Source organism: Humulus lupulus, chromosome 2 (assembly GCF_963169125.1).
Source record: "Humulus lupulus chromosome 2, drHumLupu1.1, whole genome shotgun sequence".
In the NCBI taxonomy this organism is placed as follows: Eukaryota; Viridiplantae; Streptophyta; class Magnoliopsida; order Rosales; family Cannabaceae; genus Humulus; species Humulus lupulus.
Window position 1 is genome coordinate 95,719,132 of NC_084794.1, and position 20,421 is coordinate 95,739,552.

General features: G+C 34.5%; 1 protein-coding gene across 3 annotated transcripts; it reads left to right on the top strand.

Annotated features, from left to right (window-relative positions):
- Positions 1 to 17,948: 17,948 nt before the first annotated feature.
- On the top strand, positions 17,949 to 19,940 carry LOC133816203 (transcription initiation factor TFIID subunit 5-like). 3 transcript variants are annotated; one of them, XM_062248829.1, is made up of 6 exons: positions 17,949 to 18,167; positions 18,255 to 18,364; positions 18,752 to 18,859; positions 18,998 to 19,149; positions 19,724 to 19,782; positions 19,885 to 19,937. In XM_062248829.1, exons 1-6 carry the CDS (start codon positions 17,984 to 17,986, stop codon positions 19,917 to 19,919), a joined length of 648 nt encoding a protein of 215 aa, XP_062104813.1. In that variant the 5' UTR covers positions 17,949 to 17,983; the 3' UTR covers positions 19,920 to 19,937. The 3 variants fall into 3 exon arrangements, with proteins under 3 accessions (XP_062104813.1, XP_062104815.1, XP_062104814.1); XM_062248831.1 differs by having other exon boundaries at positions 17,949 to 18,137; XM_062248830.1 differs by lacking the exon at positions 19,724 to 19,782 and having other exon boundaries at positions 19,853 to 19,940.
- The last annotated feature ends 481 nt before the right edge of the window (positions 19,941 to 20,421 follow it).

Below are 20,421 nucleotides of genomic sequence, written 5' to 3' on the forward strand. Positions count from 1 at the left end.
TCTGGGAGACATATGCATAATTACAAAACTGCCATTCCCTACCCCTGAGGTTACTTGGTGCAAGACTTGACTAATGATCAAGCACCAAGGCATGCTCATACATACAAAATGGCCCCATGGAGATGTGCCATGACGCAGCACGTCACACTCTCCCCCACTTAAATCTTCAGCGTCCTCGACGAACTTGCCCCTTGCTGATCTTCAATCTTCTGCGTATGCTTGTACAAGTCCTCCGCCCTTTCCCAGCAAATTTCTTCATCTCCGAACCCTTTCCACTTCACCAGAAACTCTTTCTTCTTCTTTCTATCCACGACCACGGTCCTCTTTGCTAGGATTTCTTCAGGTTGTCTGCTGCTTCGTGGCTTGACGCTGACTCCTTCTCTGGTAGACTGGTTGCACGCTGGATCTGCTGGATCTTTGTGATACAGTTTGAGGTTGCTGATGTGAAAGACCGGGTGTATCTTCATCCATTCGGGTAAGCTGACTTTGTAGGAGTTCAGGCCCACTTTCGAGATGACTGGAATAGGACCCTCGTATTTGCGAATGAGTCTGGTGTCCTTATTCCCTCGGAATCTCAGTTGTTCGGGCCTCAGCTTGATCATCACTAAGTTGCCTGCTTTGAATTCCAGTGGTCGTCTCTTCTGATCTGCCCACTTCTTCATTCTCTTTGATGCCTTCTCCAGGTAGGCTCGAGCAATCTCGGTGGTTTTCTGCCAGTCTTTCGTGAAATTAAAGGCTCTCGGATTTCTTCCGCGATATTCATCCACTGTGTGGGGTAACAGCGGTTGCTGACCGTTAACAACTTCAAAAGCGCTCTTGTTTAATGAAGAACTCTTCTAAGAGTTGAAACAAAATTGAGCTACGTCTAGTAGTTGCGGCCAATTCTTTCGGTTGGCACTGACGAAATGCCGCAAGTACTCTTTTAGCATCCCATTGAATCTTTCAGTTTGTCCGTCTGTTTGAGGATGGTAGCTCAAGGAAATATTTAGTTGTCACCCCAAAAGGTTGAATAACTCTGACCAAAAAGTCCCTGTGAATCTTCCATCACGGTCACTAACTATGTTTTGGGGTACTCCCCAATACTTAACTACATACTTGAAGAAAAGTCTTGCTGTCTCTTCTGCCGAGCAATATTTCAACACCGGTATGAAGGTTGCATACTTTGAAAATCTGTCCATGATCACCAAGATTGCACTCAAGTCTCCCGTCTTCGGTAAACTAGTAATGAAGTCAAGCGACACACTCTCCCATGGTCGGCTTGGGACTAACCACTACACCAAATACCCCTTTCCATAACATATAAATATAATAGTATTGAAAAAGTATTATGGTATATCAAATAATAAAACAATTGGTGGGAAAAAAAATTGGCGGTACAAAATTTGGGAGCTCGCGTTTTAGTAAAGTATTCTACTTTTTACTTTTTTATTTCCAAACCTTTACACACTTCTGACCATCCTGTTACCGTCTTCCTCTTCTTCTTCTAATCAATTTTCTAAAACCTAGTTGAAAAAATTGGTAAAGACCGAACCTTGAACACCACCACCTCTTTCCAACGCAACCTCCTACAAGAGCCTCAACAAATGAAGGAGCCTCTCAGTCGCCGGAAGAGCGAAGTCGGAGACCGAGTGATAACGGTCGTGCGACGATGAGGTGCTCCGACCATTCTAGTGATGGAGCCTCTCTGACCATTCCAGTGATCCAGTGATAACGGTCGCCAGAATCACCGACTCAGTCGAGGATGCTCTATTAACTCGCTCAGGACCGAATTCATCTCTAGGCTTCCCGACAAGGTCCGATCTGGTCTTGACGTTGAGTCCAGTCCCTACGATATTGACCTAACTCGAACCAGTGGCATGAGTGGAGGTTTGTTTCAACTTCAATTAAAGAAAACTCTGTTTGGTTACTGAGAAAATGCGCTCAATATTTTTATGTTCTTTTTCTTGTTGTTTTTGGTTATATATGTAATGAGTAATCAAAAAATGAGAAAACGTCATTTTACCTGGATTGATTGGTTTCTTGGAACCACAAAATGAGTGATTATTGTTTTGTTTTGTTTTATTAATTTGCTTAGGAAACAAACAGAGGTATTTTTGTGGTTTAAGGCCTTGTTTGTTTGTTGAGAAACTGGGGGAGAATTCTTCACTTGTTCAAAGATTCTGCAACCAAAGCAACATGATTTGATTCTTTTGCTATTCTTATGTTGTTATATATACATGTTCTTACAAATAATTTTTTAATATGTATATACACTGATAGATTCAATAATATGTGTATATACAAAGGTTGGAGCACCGCCCGAGGTGATTGCTAGATTGGAAGAAGCTTGCTCATCAGCAGTCGGAATGGGCCACATGAGCACCGGCTGCCTCGATGAAGATCCAGCTTTGGATCAATTCATGGAGGCATACTGCAAGATGTTGACCAAGTACGAGCAAGAGCTCTCAAAACCCTTTAAGGAAGCCATGTTTTTTCTTCAAAGGGTCGAGTGTCAATTCAAAGCTCCCTCGCTTTCTTTGGATTCTGGTGATCATATATATAACTTCCCATCTCTTTCATTTGGTTAATTATTAGCATTTTGTTTTTGTTAGATTTCCAACTTTTGACTGACTTTGATATATTTACTTGGTTCATATAAAATAATATTTTTGAGTGGTTAGCCAGTAGCCATTTAGGTATGTCTATTTCCAAGAACCACATATATATACATATTTATAGGTTTAATTTAATAATATATGTTGAAAAGATTGTTCTGCGAAGCTGGTGCTTGACTGCCTTGTTCCTTTTTTTCTTTCTATTTCTAGTCTCTCTCCGTGGGGTAAGGAAGCCCATGGTAAGATTTGTGATGCTCATAACATTGGTTTCACAATCTATGATGTTGTTGTTGTCGTCATTGTTACTTTATCTTGGTTCTGGGACCATACAGATTGGATGCCGATTGATTCAGTTATTGACAGAAACAACGTATATACAACCTCCAGTTGATCAATTAGGTGATACTCCATTGGATATACGCCATGCATTTGTCCGCAGCCTTAAAACTATCACTAAAGAAGCACAGTAAGAAAATTTTCATTTCTGGTGAACTTAATCGCATTCCCACTGTGTTTATTATGTAACGTATGCATTTCTTTTCTTTGATTAGGAAGACTAGCATGAGATATGGTGTAATTGAATGTGACCCATTTGTTCGAAGAGGCCTTGAAAAAACTGTAAGTATAATTGAAATTATGGGGGGTGTGCACTCAAATTATCCTCCTTATAATTTTTGTTTCTTTTTTGTAGATTTAATGTGCTATTATGATTGTTTATATAACTTCAAACTTAAGTATGATTCATAGGGAGTAGCAGGCTAATCACAAAACTTTTATTGGTGTTCCTACAGGCCAGGCACATGGTCATCCCTTATATGCCGATGCTAGTCCCCCCTAATAATTGGCCAGGGTATGGAATTTAAGCTTCTTTGAATATTTAGATTCAATAATTTCCAATTGGTTTATTTTTTCAAAATATTTTATTTTATATATATTTATAGTTTTTTGGAGTTCAGGTTACTACTCATATAGAAAATAGTAATATCACATTTTTCTTTGAAACTAAATAACCTTTATATTAAAACAAATGTTCCCTTATATGGCAGGTATGACAAAGGAGCCTATTTGTTCCTGCCATCATATGTTATGCGGATACATGGAGCAAAACAACAACGTGAAGCAGTTAAAAGGACTTCTAGGAAGCAACTGGTACCTGTTTTAGAGGTCTGAATGCCTTGTTGGAGTTTGTTACATTAGTTCCTTGGTGAATATGCTTCAATCCTTTGCCTTAGTTTCTTCACAAACAGGCCTTCACAAATTGATCTTTCTTTATATGTTCGCTACTCCATGTGGCCTCTTGTTTGGCATTTTATTGTTAGACTAATGCTGATATTGTTCTCTATATTAGGCCATGGATACACTTGGAAATACCAAATGGAGGGTGAACAAAAGGGTGCTTAGTGTGATAGAGGATCTTTTTCAGTGTTTGGAAACATGTATTAGTCTTGCAGAAGCATTGAGGAGCCCCTCTCCGGAGACTACTCTTTCACATATGCCTGTCCACCAGGTATTTTTCTCATTCCTTATAGTTTTCATTTTATGGTTAATCTACAACAGAATAGGCTTACTACAACACTAGAATATAATACTATTAAAAAAGTATTATGTTATGTGGGAATGAAATTATGGGCGGGACACTAAAATTTTGGGAGTTGGTGCTTTTTTTTTTTTTTTTCTATTTTTCCCTCTTTACGCTACTGATAAGCTTTAATTTTTTTTTCTTTACCCCAACTTTATGTCTCTCTAAAAATTTCCAATCTCTCTCTGAAGCCCTAGAAATCTTGTATGCCTTTGTTCTCTCACCACTACCCCTTAACAAAAATAGAATCTCCATTTCTAGTACTGGTAAACATAGATTCCAGGAAGGGTGATGAGATGACGATAAAGGGACCAAACCCAAACAAATATCTTGTTTCATGAGATTATTTGTGTACTGCCCAGTTTGTCTATATATCACACCTTAATACCAGTTCAGCCACGTAGACCCTTTTCTTCTCCTCTCCTTCCCTAATCCTTGCACCGATCCCCTCCAAGGGAAGACCTTTGCTTGCCTTATATCTATTGTCCTTTGCTTCTTTGAAAATGTTATGGGTTAGTTTTTGGAATGTTTGTTTGTATTGAGGTTCAAGGTAGTGTAAGGTAACTGTGGTCTATGTTACTCTTGAACTAATGGTCAATGCCCCACAAGTGTATGACAAAATGATCCAAAGAAACTGTATATACATTATGAGCTTGGACAGATAGAATATGTTGTATGAGACCTTTGGTTTAATGAAGTATTCAAGATAGTTTTAGAGGGTGAGCTATATATTTCTAGTCTAATAATATAAGTCTTGAGACAGAGAAAAGGTAGAGGAGATAGAAAAGATGCATAGTCTCAGTGAACAATATACGTTTTAAAATAGTAGTTAACAATGTTGCTTTGTTTAATTTTTATTTCGTAGAAAAAAATTAAATATCCCATGATCAAGGATATGATTCAAATCCTTTTGACTCTTAGTCTAATTTCTCTGTTTTTATGGTAATCAATTAGTTCCTAAAATACACATTATCTAAAACATACCTCTGTTATTTGGAATAGAGTAAAGGAGATTCATTATTTTGAGCTTTTCTTTTCAAGTCTACTTGATTTAGTAATGGGTGAACATGATTTAGCTCTGAGCCTTCTATTGCTAATCCCACAGTTTTCTTCTCATCTTCAAGTTCCGTTAATATAAAAAAAAACCTCCCACATTTGGTCTTGCAATTCTGTTGAGATTTAGGAATTTTCCTTGTCTTTAACAAGTCCTGGTTGATTTGGTTGGGTGCACAGACAAAAGCAGTATGGGTGTTCTTTGCCTAGAGTTCTCTTTTTTTTTTTCTTTCTTTTTCCTTTTTTGAGAGGGAGAGATGAAGACAGATTTGAAAATGAAGAAGGAAAAAAATGAGAGCAGTGAAAATTTTGTGGGATTTCAGATAATTTTTAAACAAAACAAACATAAATGCCCAAAGCTTTTTTAGTCCAAAGTGTTTTTTTTAATCCAAAGCATGTTTGTGAGTATGCTAAAAAAAGTGGTATTTTTTAGTTCAGTGGATTGGGACAATAATAACGTCAATGATTACAATGCTTAGTTTATTCTGGTAGTAGTTGTTTCTCTGTCATTTCTTGTGTTTTTTAGTTTATGAATTGTAGTTTGTGTTGTTGGTTTCTAGTGCAGATGTTCTAGTAATTTGCAAGTTGTCTGTAGTTATTTAATTTGCATATAATATATTTTTTTTATTCAATTATTCTCTGTAGTTAATTTTTATAAAGTCTCACCACATTAATTAAAAAGTTGATTAATTATGTACTCAATTATTACAATTGTCCTCCTGCTCTAATTATGTACTCAATTGTTTGAGCATCAAGTAATTAAATTTTAAATACAGTAGCTAATAAGTAAGTAGTTGTTCTAGTTAACTTCTTAACAAAATTCTACTTTTTTTATTGGATAATTTTGGTACCTATTACACCTCCAAAAAATCTCATACATCACAGAAGGAAGTATTAGTTTTATTTTTTTATTCAAAATAAATGAACTAATTAGAAACAAAATAACAAAAAGTCACTGGGAAGGGAAAGTCACTAAGAAACTTCATATAAATAATTTTATAGTTCTCCAACAAAGCATGGATATTTTATAATTTGAGACTAACTTGGTTTGCTTTTAACTACAAGAAAGTCTACTTTCCATAACACACTAAAATAACTCTATTAAAAATGTATTAATGTATTCATTCTTGGTTGCTTTTGCTGATTTACTTCAAGTCACATTTTGCCTAATATTTTCTCTTATATTTTTGCTCTTATTCATATATAGTCGATTTAAGATGATGCTTATCAACAAATGGCTTATTTAGTATAAAATAAAAGTGCATTAGTGGTACTTTTGGATTTTCTTATAGTTGAAATTTCTTCGATGCAAGTATGCATCAGTTGTGAGTTCTATGAATGAGTTGAAGTATTTTTCTCTTTGAAAACCACCTAAAAGAAATGTTAGAAATGAAATCAGCTGCAAAAAGTTTAGTTGTTTAATCATTTGGATATATTAATTCCTTGCAAGATGAGTTACAAGACATGATTTTGAAACTCTAAACCAGAACTTAAACCTCTTAATGTTCCAATGTGGTTTGGTATATGAATGGTCCATTGAATTAAAGCATTTAATCTTCTTACCAATGCCCCTATCTCTTTCGTCCAGGCCATCTAGCTCTCCAACGCGCCTCTCCAGCACTTCAATCCGTTGAGTGTTGCTCACCATCCTGCAGGGTCACCAAGCTTTCTCAAACTTAGCTCTAATACAAACTATCACGGGCCGCCAACTTCGATACTCGAATTGATGGAATGTGCAGCACTTGTCAGTGCTCTTAACTAGCAAGTCAGCCTTGAATTCACACCTGCAGCAAGCAAACTCAATGAATAGCCGCATTACAAGTCTCACACAAGTAAGGGCAATTATGAAGCGGGAGCAAGCACGAGGCAAGCAATCCAGAAACAACATCCCACACAACAATCAGAGCATACAACACATTCAAGTGGCACGCAATGGCCCAACGAAGGCAACAAACAAGCAACACATAGACCGTAAAGAAAGCAAACACAAAGGGACATGGCAAAGCATTGTTTTATTCATATAAGGCCTTGATAGGGCAAGGTAGTACATAGCTTAAGCCCCTATCTGCTGGTGGCCATGGTGCTTCCTTAAGTCACTAGTTCACCCCCCCCCCCCCCTAAGGAGCATTCTAAGGAAATGAAGTCTTCCCAGGAACATATAAGATTTTTGTCTGGGAGACATATACATAATTACAAAACTGCCATTCCCTACCCCTGAGGTTACTTGGTGCAATACTTGACTAATGATCAAGCACCAAGGCATGCTCATACATACAAAATGGCCCCCTGGAGATGTGCCATGACGCAACACGTCACACGGGGCGCCTCCCCGCCCTGAAAACTTTTTTTTTCTATACCCTAACCCAATATTAAAAAAACATTATTTTGAGATATATGCAACAATTATATATTTTTCTTAACATTATTATTTATAAGATGTCTTAGTGTTGATTCTACAATAGTGAGGTGTCTTTATATGTATTTCTGGTATGCTTTTATATTAGCATTCTTTTTTTCTCTTTAGTCAAGAAAAATGGATTACAAATATCTAGGTATCCTATGATTTTACAAATGAGATAATATATATTCCGAAACATATTTTATTGAAATAGGGCCATATAATGTATATTGTATATACTATTTAGATTTTCATTTCTTATTTTTAATGTAATTTAATTATAATTCAAATTTTCTTTAATAAAAAAAAAGTTAAATGGGTCGGGGCAGACCCGCCCTGATTCAGCCGGGGCGTGTCAACCCGTCCCGCTCCAAGGAACTTATCAGGGCGGGACGGGGCGGACCTGCCTCATCACTACTAGAAATATAGGCTTTTACTTCAGTTTTTATACTCAACATACGATAAAACAAAAGTAAAAGTCTTTTTAAACTCTTTTACTTCGCTTTTGGATTTGGCGCTGAAAAAAAAATTGGATACTACTTCACTTTCTTAAAAGACGAAGTTAAAAATTCAATGGAAAGAGGGAACTTTTGGTTGCACAGGCCCATGACTTCGATTTGGAGATAATAAGGATGTGAAGAAAGGGCCAAGCCAAACGCTCCCCTTATTAATTTTTTGGGACTTTCTACTGCAGTTTTTATGTAAAAATCGAAGTGCAAAGTAGGCTTTCTACTTTGGTTTTTACATAAAACCGCAATATAAAGTGCCCAGCCACGCGTGCCCCACTACTTTGAATCCCTACTACTGCGGATTTTAGATAAGAATCAAAGTAGAAATCATACTTTCTACTTTAGTTCTTATCTAAAATATGCAGTATAAGGGTTTTAAAACCCTTTATTCCACCCTCATGGCCCATAAAACCTTATCTTCCCTTTGTGCAAACTGAGAGCTCCATTGACGCCAACTGTACGACACAACCATTTTCTTGAATCAAACTTTTTTTTTTTTTTTTCATCATTTCTTACTACTTTCCTTCATTATTAACTGAAATATAGCCTAGAAATCCTTCTATTTTGGTTTTTTAGAGGAAAAAATACATTTCCTCGTGGGTATTATTTCTCATGGATTCTTGGTGTTTCTTGCTGGATTTTGACTGGATTTTTGTCATTGTAATGTGTTTTTGATTTTCAAAATAGGTATGGATTAATAAATCATTATTTTGATGATAATATTTTATTTTTCTATGTTTTTATCAATTTTTTTTGTTCTCATATTTTATGTTGAATGTGATAGGTGTTTGAGTTTGGATAAGATGTAGAACGGTACCAAGTTCGGATAAGAGCACGAGAAAAGAAGAAGGTTCTTGTCACAGATTTGGACAAACAAATTGTAGCAAGAATTGTAAGTGTTTTAAAATAATGTAAGAATGATAAAGCTTTTATAAGTTACTAATATAATCGATTATTGGTTTGTTTCACAGAATGAGCTGAAAGAAAAAGTTAGTAGTGGGGAAATCATTGAAAAGGGTCGGGATGACATATTAATGCAAGAGTTATGGACACTTGAGAATCCAGGCCGTGTTAGAGTAGTTGGGTATGATATTGTTCTTTATTTGTTGCATTTAACTTTATTCTTCAATATTTTAGTTTTTAAATAATTGGGTTGATTATTGTAGGTCATTTGCAAAGATTTATTCTGTCTTTGACGATCACATCATGAATCACATCCATGTTAGCCTTAAGTTTATGGTGAGGAAATTTCGCAGAGTTAAAGGAATAAACAAAGTAGTCTCAGTTCCAGTGGACCCATCATTCATGAATCGTGAGTCAATCTTTATAACTTCAAAGGATGTAGAACAAGTTGCTACTTTGCATATGATTGGAGGCACAACAATGTTATTCAGACTAAGGTATCCCTTCAGCTAATTATTTGGAATGATATGAAATTCATAATTGTTATGTGCGCTGCTCTGTGATCTGTTGCATATTTTCATAGTAAATTTAATGTTTGCAGGTTTGGGTAGTCCTATTTATATGTGAAACTCTGCCGAAATTTTTAAGAAATATTTAACACTTAAGAAAATTTTGCAAATGCATTTGGGAGTCCCTATTTCCAAATCAGCGTGTCTTTTACAAGTTTTTTGACACTGAGCATCTTAGCATTAATAATGCACAAGATTTAGAATGATCAACCATTGACTTGAAAAATTGGTTGATGACCACGAATAGAGTTGGTCAACTATACATCATACCTTGGAACATACAGTAAGAAATACTATAAACTTTTCTTACTTGATTATTCATATTAAAAATTTAAATATTTTTATTTAACATGCTTATTATTTTAGGAAAACATTGGGTGTTGGTGATTGCTATGCCAAAAGGAAAAATCGTGTTCTTGGATCCATTGAAAGCACACAAACATCCTAAAGAAATTGATTCAATGATAATGAGGTAAGTTTTAAAATTTTAAAAATATTTCTTAATACACAACAACTATTACATGTTACTACATTTTAATAACTTTTGTAATTTTTCTTTTTATAGAGTGCATATTATAAGGCTTCTTCCGATGAATTACTCGACAATCCTACAAAGATATTCAATGTTGCATGTCCAAAACAACCACAAAGTTATGAATGTGGTTTTTATGTGTTGAGGTACATTAGAGATCTTGTACGGATATCAAATGTAATAAAAACGCTATAAGAAAAAGTAAGTTTATTTTTTATAACTTATTTTGGTATCGATAACCTATAAAATAATCAATGTTATTCTTAATTAATTGATATTTATTAATTTTACAGTTTGATGGGAAGAAGGAATATTGTGAGATCGTAGACCTGTTGCCAATCCAACGTGAATTGTTAGGTCGATTGATGACAAACATTTATTAGTAAGCCTATTTTGTTTATGAGTTCGTTTAGTTCTAAGTTTAGTTTTATGTAAATGAATTAATGTTAAGGCTAGCTATCTTACTTAAGTACTTGTGCTTATGCTTATGTATGTCATTTCAAATTAATGAAAGATAGCATATTTTCATTCAAAAAAAAATTCATAATTAATTCTAATTGCAAGAATATATAAAACTATAAATTCATATAATTAGACCATTTGAAAAAAATTAGTACAAAAAAAAATATATAAATTAAGAATTGGACCATTTTAAAATAATCAAAAATAATTATTTCAAAAATAAAATAGGGAGGGGGCTTCTACTTCGGTTATTATGTAAAAGCCAAGTAGAAAGTGGGGATTCTACTTCGGTTTTTACATAATAACCGAAATAGAGAGATTTAAAAAGGAACCGCGCGGAGGTGTACACAACTTTCTACTTCGGTTATTATGTAAAAACCGAAGAAGAATCCCCACTTTCTACTTCGGTTTTTATATAATAACCGAAGTAGAAATCTTATATTTCACTTCAGTTTTTATCAACTTTTTTACTTCACCCCGAACTACTGCGGTTGCAAATTTAAGAGAAAATCAAAGTGAATCCAACATAAAAACCGAAGTAAAAGCCATTTTTTCTTATAGTGCATTTACATGCCTATCGTGGGAGTGAAAAGGTTCCACAAGGATAACCTCCTGATAAAAGCGACTACCTCCACGAGAGGTAAGGCCTCAAGAAGGACGTCCACCAATAAACCTAGAGCGGCCACCAAGTTGTCTAGCCAAAAAGGGTCTTAAAAGAGACGCTTGTAAAAATAGTACTATGCCTAATAACGAGAAGGACACTTCTTGAACAAAAATAGCAAGCGCGCACAAAAATTATAAAAGGATGGAAAAAACCCAAAGGATTAACATGTCCTTACAAAAGAGAATATAGTCAAGGTGCACCAAAAAGACAATGTATATCATGTCAAAGAAGACATAAAGAATTCCTTATAAAAGAAGGGCTTATCAAAGCCCCTTACACACAATATCAAACGAGGATGACAAAGGCTCGGGAGGCCAATACATCCTCACAACCACTACAAAAATAAAAAAAGGTTTCCAAGTAAAAAATTTCCACACATGATGGCAGACTTAAAAAATTTCACACATGATAGCGAACTTAACGGAATCCCAAACATAAAAATTCTACACATGATAACGGACTTGAGAAGTTCCATACATGAACAAAAAGAATAAATAAAAGGACTTAAGATTAAAAGGAAAAGGTCACGCGACACTCATCCCAAGAAGATAGAAGATAAGCCTCGATGATGGCCCTATGAATTGCCACCTTGACCTTTACATTCAACAACCTTCTCAACAACATAGTCACCAAACGGAGACAAGTTAACGTTGGGGTTGGTTCTCCACACAACATGCAATGTTCACTCAACTATGTTTTTCTCAGCATTCACCAGCTCAGCCTCAAGAACACTTATTTTCTCATTGAGGAACTGGATGGTAGCCTCAAGCCTAGTGATGGATTGGGAGGTCGATGTGGCCTTAGCTATCGCAATATCCCTCTTGTGAACAACTTCAGCAAGCTGGCCCTCCAAATCACTAACTCGTGCAGTCAGCTCATCCGTCTCTATCCTGCCCAAGGAATGGTCCATCATCGCCACCTCGAGATCGGATTGCAAGCGCTGCATTAAGGAAGAACTTGAGGTGTTGAAACGATGTCCCAAGATGGAACCCTACATAAAAATAAGAAAAAAATAGAATGTCAACAATTAGGCGCTAATAAAAATGAAAGTCATATAGTGAGTGTCTTGACGTATGCCTAAATAGAAGCTCGCAAATAGGCCTCACCCAACTCGATATCTAGGACATCGTACATGGATTTCCATTCATCTTTAGGAATCCTCCCCATGTGATGACTCATGGCCTCTCCATACTAGGCTACCAGAGGATGCCCCTAAGAGGTAGAGGTACAAGCCTGATAAGGCAAAGCGCGCACACCTGTGGACGTGTGCTAGCAAGGCACACCCATGTCGTGGCTTCTCATGAAATGTAAACTTTGAAACCTCCTGAATATACATACGAGGAGAGCCAAGAAAGAGCCAAAAATTATTTGATGTCAAGCCAGGAGTGATGAAGACGACTGAGTATATCATTCATAACTCATAAGCTTTCCTACACTTAGCAGAATGTGGAGGAGCTTAGAGTAAAGGCATGTCTTGGAAAAGTGAGAACAACCATCAGGTAGAAGGCATGTGTACGGGTATGGGATGTGCGACCATGAGGATGACAGAAGTGTGACCCTTACATTTGTATGGACAAGTAGTGGTGGTAAAAATTATTAAAAAGAGTGGTGGCACTACCTGCACACCTCTTACCATTTACCAGCGCTGACACCACAACCTTATACACCACTACATTATGTGGCACTACCTTAACAGCGTACCTATGTACTATCTTGTCCCCTAGGACCACTATGTATTAGGAACCATTAGAGCTCCACTATAAATAGATCCTTACCAGTTAGACAAGGAGGTTGGAAAATTCATTGTATACTTAGGCTATTAGGCAATATACAAGTTATTGCTCCATTATTGTCCTGGATTTTTCTTCTTCAAGTTTTTCTAAGTTATTTTCTTACTAATCTTGGAGTTTTCCAACCTAACATCGTTGATGAGTTCTTACCGTCAACACTACCCTTAAAGAGTATTAATGTATGAACGATTACTGTTAATTAAATAAAGTTAATATTTTGCACTCATATTTGTATTTATTTATACATGAAATTTATCATGAATTAAGTATATGTATAATGATATATATATATATACAAGAGGATTTAATTCAAGATGATTATATAAAAAATTGTCTGTAATCGCTAAATAAAGTGGGAGATTTATTTAATAAATATTATGAGTACATTCTATCTTCTGTTTAAGATAAAACAGTTTATCCAGACTGTTAAGTGTAGTGACACAAAGAGAAAGAGGTACCGTATACAATATAAATGGTATTGGACTGGGACACGAGGAAAGAAAGAACTACTAATGATTTCTGTTGAAATATAGAAGTTTAACATTAATCAATCGATGGTCGTTTGAGACTTGACCTCAATCTTAAGTGAGTAATGAGCTGTTATTTGTGCTTTTATGAGTTTTGAATTATTGGGTAAGGCTCAATATTCCTGCGACCGAAATCTTGATTTCTTGGAGTCATAGAGCTACAAGTGGCTGGGAACATACTTCACAGATATAAAATCTACTTCTTGTTTAAATGAAACCAGATTAGTTGTTGCTTTTAGTGTTGATTTGGGGCTTGAGCATAGAGCGCTCAATTTCTATTAGAGAACAAAAATTTTATTCAATAATTAAATTTATAGAATAGTGTTTATTAGATGGTCAATGGAACTAATTAATAAAGGCATAATTAGAGAGGTTAACGAACATTAAAACCTAGCTTTTGTTGATATTAAAAGAGGAAATCAGAGATACGTAACGGGAGTGGACCCTTTTTCATAATTATTAATACCATTTAAGATCATACACACACACACACACATATATATATATATTAAATCACATACAATCATATTAGAGATTACCTCTTGTAGCCTATCAAGTGTCCTCGAATCTTTTTGTATAAAATCCACGATCTTCCTATCCAAGTTCTCAAGACTCACACCTTCATCTTCCAGACCAATCCTCAAACACACAAGGACGTGTGTGGGCATGTAGGAATCAAAAGGTTGATTTATGACTCTCTAGATGTAGTCAACACATGAGATCTAGAGAGGTTTGATATAGAGAAGCGGAATTGAATAGTTTTTCAGGTTTAAGAAAAACTATCCCTTCTGTTTTTTAGAGAGAGTCTGTCTCTAACAATTATTTCTTTTTAGGTATATCAAGATAATTAAGTAATTTAATTAATCTATATTTTTATTAAAGTAAAAGTAATCTATTTAATTTAAATCATATTTAAAAAAGAATGATTAAATAAACAAATTATTTGAAATTCAAAATTCAAATCTCATGGATTGTAAATATCCCTCTGTGGCACAACTCACTGTGCAGTACAATGAGTGCATAAGCCATATTAGGGTTTTCCCTAATTTTCTCATTTGTTTATTTAATTAATATTTAAGGGAATATATTTATCCAAAAATAAATTTCGGTTAATTCAAAATTAACTTTATCTTAAAATATTAGTTTTAAATAAATATCTTATGTTAAATAAGATAATTATTAATTCCATGATTACTCCATTATAAATATGGAATTGCACTCTAAGTATTTATAGAATCATATTTACAGAGTTTTCTCTTGTACTCAATTGATATAATCAATAAGTGTAGTTTTGTCCTTCATTTATTGGTTCGTTAATTAGAGCTGGTCAAGATTACCATTTTACCCTTCTAATTACTTCTTGATCCTTAAGTATCATTAATTCACTAGAATATAATTAATCTATAATCAAATTATAGATTTGAGCTCAATAACTATTCAGTTCAAGAATTAACCCTTAAGGGAACCAATATTTGATCCGTTAGGAAAGTATAGATTCCATTATTGTAATTCATGTTCCCAGCCATTCAAGATATTGAATCTCCAAAACAAAATTCATTAACCTCATTATACTAATAAACGTTAACGAGTGAATCAAAAGATCCAATAAACACAAATAGGAGTTCATGAATACTCAGGATTTAGACTGATCTACAAATGATCATCTATTATGATAAGAATCAAATCTTTAGTCAAACGGTTAGTTTATAAAGATAATTAATTCTTATCGGTCCAGTCATATATAATCTCTATTATATATAGCACCTTTACTAAGATGTCTATCCACACCAGTAATCTAAATCTAGATCACTTTCATCCCGTATGCTTAGTAAACCGTACTAGTAACTATTCATTAAATATTCCTTTGCGTAATATGTTACTGGCTATTTTATTCATTATACATGATCTTAATTCTCTAGCACTAATACAATATCATATTCTCATGAATGAATAATGAATTTTCTTGATATTATCATATAATTAATTCAAACAATAATTATAATATTTAAATATAGAATAAAATTATTATTTTTATTTAATTCAATTAAATGTCTTTACATGCTTTTAGGGAATTAATCCTAACAATCTCCCACTTGCCCTCAAAGCAAGTGAGGCATCTCCCTTAATCCCATGTTTCATACATGACCCATGAATGACTATGCAGGAAGTGTCTTGGTAAATGGGTTAGCTAGATTTTCATTCGACGCTATCTTCATAACAGCCACATCACCTCGGTGTAAAATCCCTCTAACCAGATGATATTTCCTTTCTTTATGCTTTCCTCTCTTGTGGCTTCTTGGTTCCTTGGAGTTAGGTACTGCTCCACTGGTGTCACAATATGGGATTAGTGGCTTATCCATATCTAGAACTACTTCCAGATCAATGTATAATTTTCTCAACCAAACCACCTCCTTAGCTGCTTCACAAGCTGCTATGTATTCGGACTTCATGGTTGAATCTGCTATGTTGGATTGTTGATACTCCTCCAGACCATAACTCCTCCACCAAGAGTGAACATTGACCCAGACGTCGACTTACGACTGTCTTTGTCTGATTGGAAATCAAAATCAGTGTATCTAGCAGGTTATGAGGTATTGAGTTGTCTTCCTTTTTCTTTCTATTATACTATATATCAGTCAACTGTGATTAATAATCAAGACATTTATAATAATAGCACCAAAGCTAGAGGACTGTTTGTTATCTAATATTGCTTTTGTATTTTCTCATTTTCAATCTATCAGTTCTGATCTTATAATAAAAAAATTATTTCAGAAAATAATGCTTATAATAAATGTCTTCTGAAGGATGTTTATGCAATTTCCCTGCTAACCATTGGGGGACATTCTTGTTGTTAGGATGCTGTCTCTAATCTTATCAAGGCTCATGAAGTTTCTCTTGATGATGAAACAATTGCAGAGGTCTTGAGGTGTGATTTCTTGTGAATGATCTTCTTCGACTTTGTTATAGCAGATTAACATCAATTGTTCCTTCTTTTTCTTTTTTTAACTAGCATATATTGTTTTAACAGGGATGGTGAGGAAAGATTACTGAACGAGGGAGGTGCACGTGCACCAAGAGGTTTGTTAATTTTGTACTTATTTTATTTTCAGTTGATGTTAGTTCATTACTTTGCATGAAGTTCGTATGAAGCTTTTATGTTAAACTTTGTAAGTTTTATTTTATTTTTGATTGATTTTTAGGCTTAGTAATTGAAGAGATAAATGAAGATGAGAGTGCAGCTTCTTATGACATTAAACGTTCATCAACACAGTGTTCAGTCACACAATCACGAGACATCAATGACTCAGGTAAAACAGAGAGAGTGTCTTCCAATGGTGGTCTGTCAACCAATTCTGAGCATTTGCAGGCTTTAAAAAATGATCCAGAAGCTATTAGGTTGGTAACTTGGTATTTTCATATCGAATGTTAGAAGTAGGTCTTATTGTTAAAATTTGATGCATTAGATTGTGTAGGAATTTTTAGCATGAGCATAATTAATACAGAAATATAACCTTTATTTTTGAATTCTATACAAGTGTAACTTAAATAAGTGTGAATATTTCAGCATGATCTAGAATATGATATTTTAGTCATAAATTTACGAATTTGATATTGTTGTTAGAAAGTTACTTAATAGACTTTGTCTGTTTTCAGTTGGTGAGCACAGGAAAGGAAAGGGCAAAAGACAGCCTTCTTTTTTCATGAAACTATACATTAATGTTTGTTGTTTGTATATGTGTCAATGTAGAATTATTGGTCAAACTACTTTAAATGGGAAGTACCAATGGATTCAAGCTGATGGGCCAAGCGGGGAATGGAATTCTTTCAGATCTACTGAAAATAAACACACATTTCAGGTATTTCTTCTTTCTTTTTCAGTTTTTAGAGTTGAAATCACATACATATGTTGAATTTTTTGAAGTTAGAATTCTTGTTATGTTTGCTTATTTTGTGAATTTTCTTTCACTCTACAGGATGATTCTGAGGTTTGCTATCAGTTTTCCTCTGGAATAAAGGTACAATTTTTTTCTTTTTGAGTACTTTATATTGTAAAGTGACTTGACCTCCAATGCTTTATATTGTTGAGCTGCCGTATTATTTTTTAAAGTTCAAACAACTACCTCCGTGAGCAAATTGGACTATTAATTTGTTATTTATCATCAGTGAAGAAGCTTTAAATATCTAGGTCTGTCTTCTGTTTCACAAGCTCAAGAAATTTTCTTGCTCCTTTTAGTAAAAATTGTGTGTTTCATGGTTCCATTGTATGCCTAAATTCTTATTTATAGTAAATGATTTAGGTTGGGGTGCCTACTGCTTCTTGTAATTTATTTATTTATTGCTGAGTTATGAATCACCTATGCACTGTATTAGTGTGTTGGTATTATGCACAGTCTTCTGGAAGGATGTCAAAACCGTTGCTTATGATTGCTAGTAACATACGTATACTTGAATCAGTGAGGCAGCAGTATAAAAAAACTCATGACTTGTTGTCTTCTCAGTATTCTTATGAGCTTCTTCTGCAATTTCTGCATAAGTCTCAATCTACCACTGTACTTGGTATTATCAATGAGCATATCAACTTTCAAGGTATCATTTCTTCTTTTACCGCTTATGTAAAAATGCTTCCTTTATTTTTATATGATGTGTAATGTATGCATGTGTACTGGTTTGCAGTTTCTCCTGGACAGCCCAACTCAATTTCTGATGATGCGGAGGCTGTTACATTGACTGGCAGCAGCCAGGATGCAGTCAGTCAGATTAATCAGAAGGAAATACATTGGGGGGTGAGTCAACAAAGTTATCTTGTTTCAATCGGGTTTTCTTTTTTCTATTACCCCCTCTTTGTGCTCTGAGTATTACACTTATGATCCATTGATTCATGTTGGTATGTTGAAGTTAAAATGGAATCTAAATGTCTTTTATTCATTCCTTTTTCATTTGTCTTCTGATCTCAGTATTTATCACATGTTTTTCCCTTTTTCATTTTCATTCAAAATTATTTAGGAATGATAAGCATCATTCTTCTTTTCTAAATTAATTATTTAAAACTTGGTCAACCTACAGAGAGTTATTTAGTAGCCTAAAAGAGGTTTTTTTTTCTTTCTATATGACAGTTTCCCATATATGTTTGTTAGTAATAGGAAATTTAAGTAGTTGCCATATTTTTATAGTTGCTGGAAGACTCTTTGGAAGAACGCTTGGAAAAGACTGGGGGTTTGCTTTCTGATTCTGAAAAGGCAGAAGGAGAAACTAAAGAGTCGGAGTGGGAGGAAAATAAGGTACAAAAATGTTTGGTTATTTCATTTACTATCCATATCTGTGTAACCTCTGTTTAGACTGTGTTTGTGACTGTCTAGTTATAGGATATTTATCTGGCATCCACTCTTGTGATGCTTAATATTAACTCGTGTGTTCAGAAAAGATCAGCAGAAGGAGGAAAGCAGGGCTCATCAGTTAAAAAGCTGAAAAAAGACAAGGCAACGGGAGCAACAGGGAAAGCCACTCGTCCTGAGACAAACATTGTAACTATGGCACCAAGAGTCAAACCAGAGCTTCCTTTGCCTACAATGTATTCTCTCGCTTTCTCCCTTTTTCTCTTATGTAATTTATACATCTTTCTATCTATGTATTTTTGACCTAGGATGTGCCTATTATTAGAAATTCCACATATTTAATTGGGGGTAATGTAGCATAGAATCCATGCAGGGCTTCAAATTATTTTGATGAGTAAATGTTTGGAGAAACTGAGATAAATTAAACATGTGATATTGACATAATAATGTGGACACTAAAATTACTTTTTGGTACGACAGGATTCTGATGTTTGAGTGTAATTTTTTCAACCTGTAAGATATGAGGACGCATATTTTTAGCTTTTGTATAGCTTGAGGAACATAGTTTATGTATATTGGTTTTGTGTGAATTTGACTATTCTCGATAGTTTAAATAGATCTTTTTATGATGGAATATGTTGTTTCCAGTTTTAATTCTCTCTACCAATCGAAGTCTTTCAGAGGGATTTAGTCTTAGTGTTTGCATACCTATGATGTTTATTCTAGCAAAAAAAGGGAAGTCTACCACTGTTTTGTAATGTTAACTTTTGATATAGGTTATTTGATTAATATTTTATTTTGTTGCTTCAGTTCAGTCGAGGTTGAGCAGTCTATACTTGATCACAGTAGATTTTGTAACAAGAAAACAGGTTGATGATATTTAACTTTCATCATCAAGTTCTGAGGTTTGTGTTTTTCTCCAATTAATTTTTCTTTTAGATTGAACATGTCTATACTCGTCACATGCTCAGAGACATATCTTTCCATGAAAAGAATCTGGACTTGAGGCTGGATCTGTGCACCAAAAGAAGTGTAACTACATTTACTGTAAGTTTTCTTTGTTTAATTACAGATGCACCTATATCTATAGAATTTATAACATTTAAATTCTTTTCTTTCTTTGTTTAAGATATATTTATTGTTAAATCTTATTTGTGTATATCCTAAAACTAAAAAGTAAACAGAGGAACAAAATAGATCTAAACTTGTCTAGAAATATCTGGTTTATCACTTCATAATGATGCTGATTTCGGCTAAATTCTTCATGCTATTACAGGATGATGACTTGGAAAGCCTCAAATTTTTGATAAATTCTGCTAGATGTTAGGCACCCAATAAAAGGTAAAAAAAAAATGAATAAATGAAGTTGTGGGTAGTGTAAAAGATTTTCTTGAAGGTGAGTTATATTTTGTGGTTAAAGAGTGTCAGTGGTCTCTTGAATACACCATTAATCTGTTCGTGGGTCTTTGTATTGCTGATGCACACTAGAATGTTGAATAACTAGAATG

Excerpts from the sequence above, each read along its gene's own strand:
- LOC133816203 (XM_062248829.1), top strand. The coding sequence starts at position 17,984 with ATGTCAAAACCGTTGCTTATGATTGCTAGTAACATACGTATACTTGAA. Across the intron at positions 18,168-18,254 it reads TGAGCATATCAACTTTCAAG|TTTCTCCTGGACAGCCCAAC; the intron begins GTATCATTTCTT and ends ACTGGTTTGCAG. Across the intron at positions 19,150-19,723 it reads GAGCTTCCTTTGCCTACAAT|TTCAGTCGAGGTTGAGCAGT; the intron begins GTATTCTCTCGC and ends TTGTTGCTTCAG.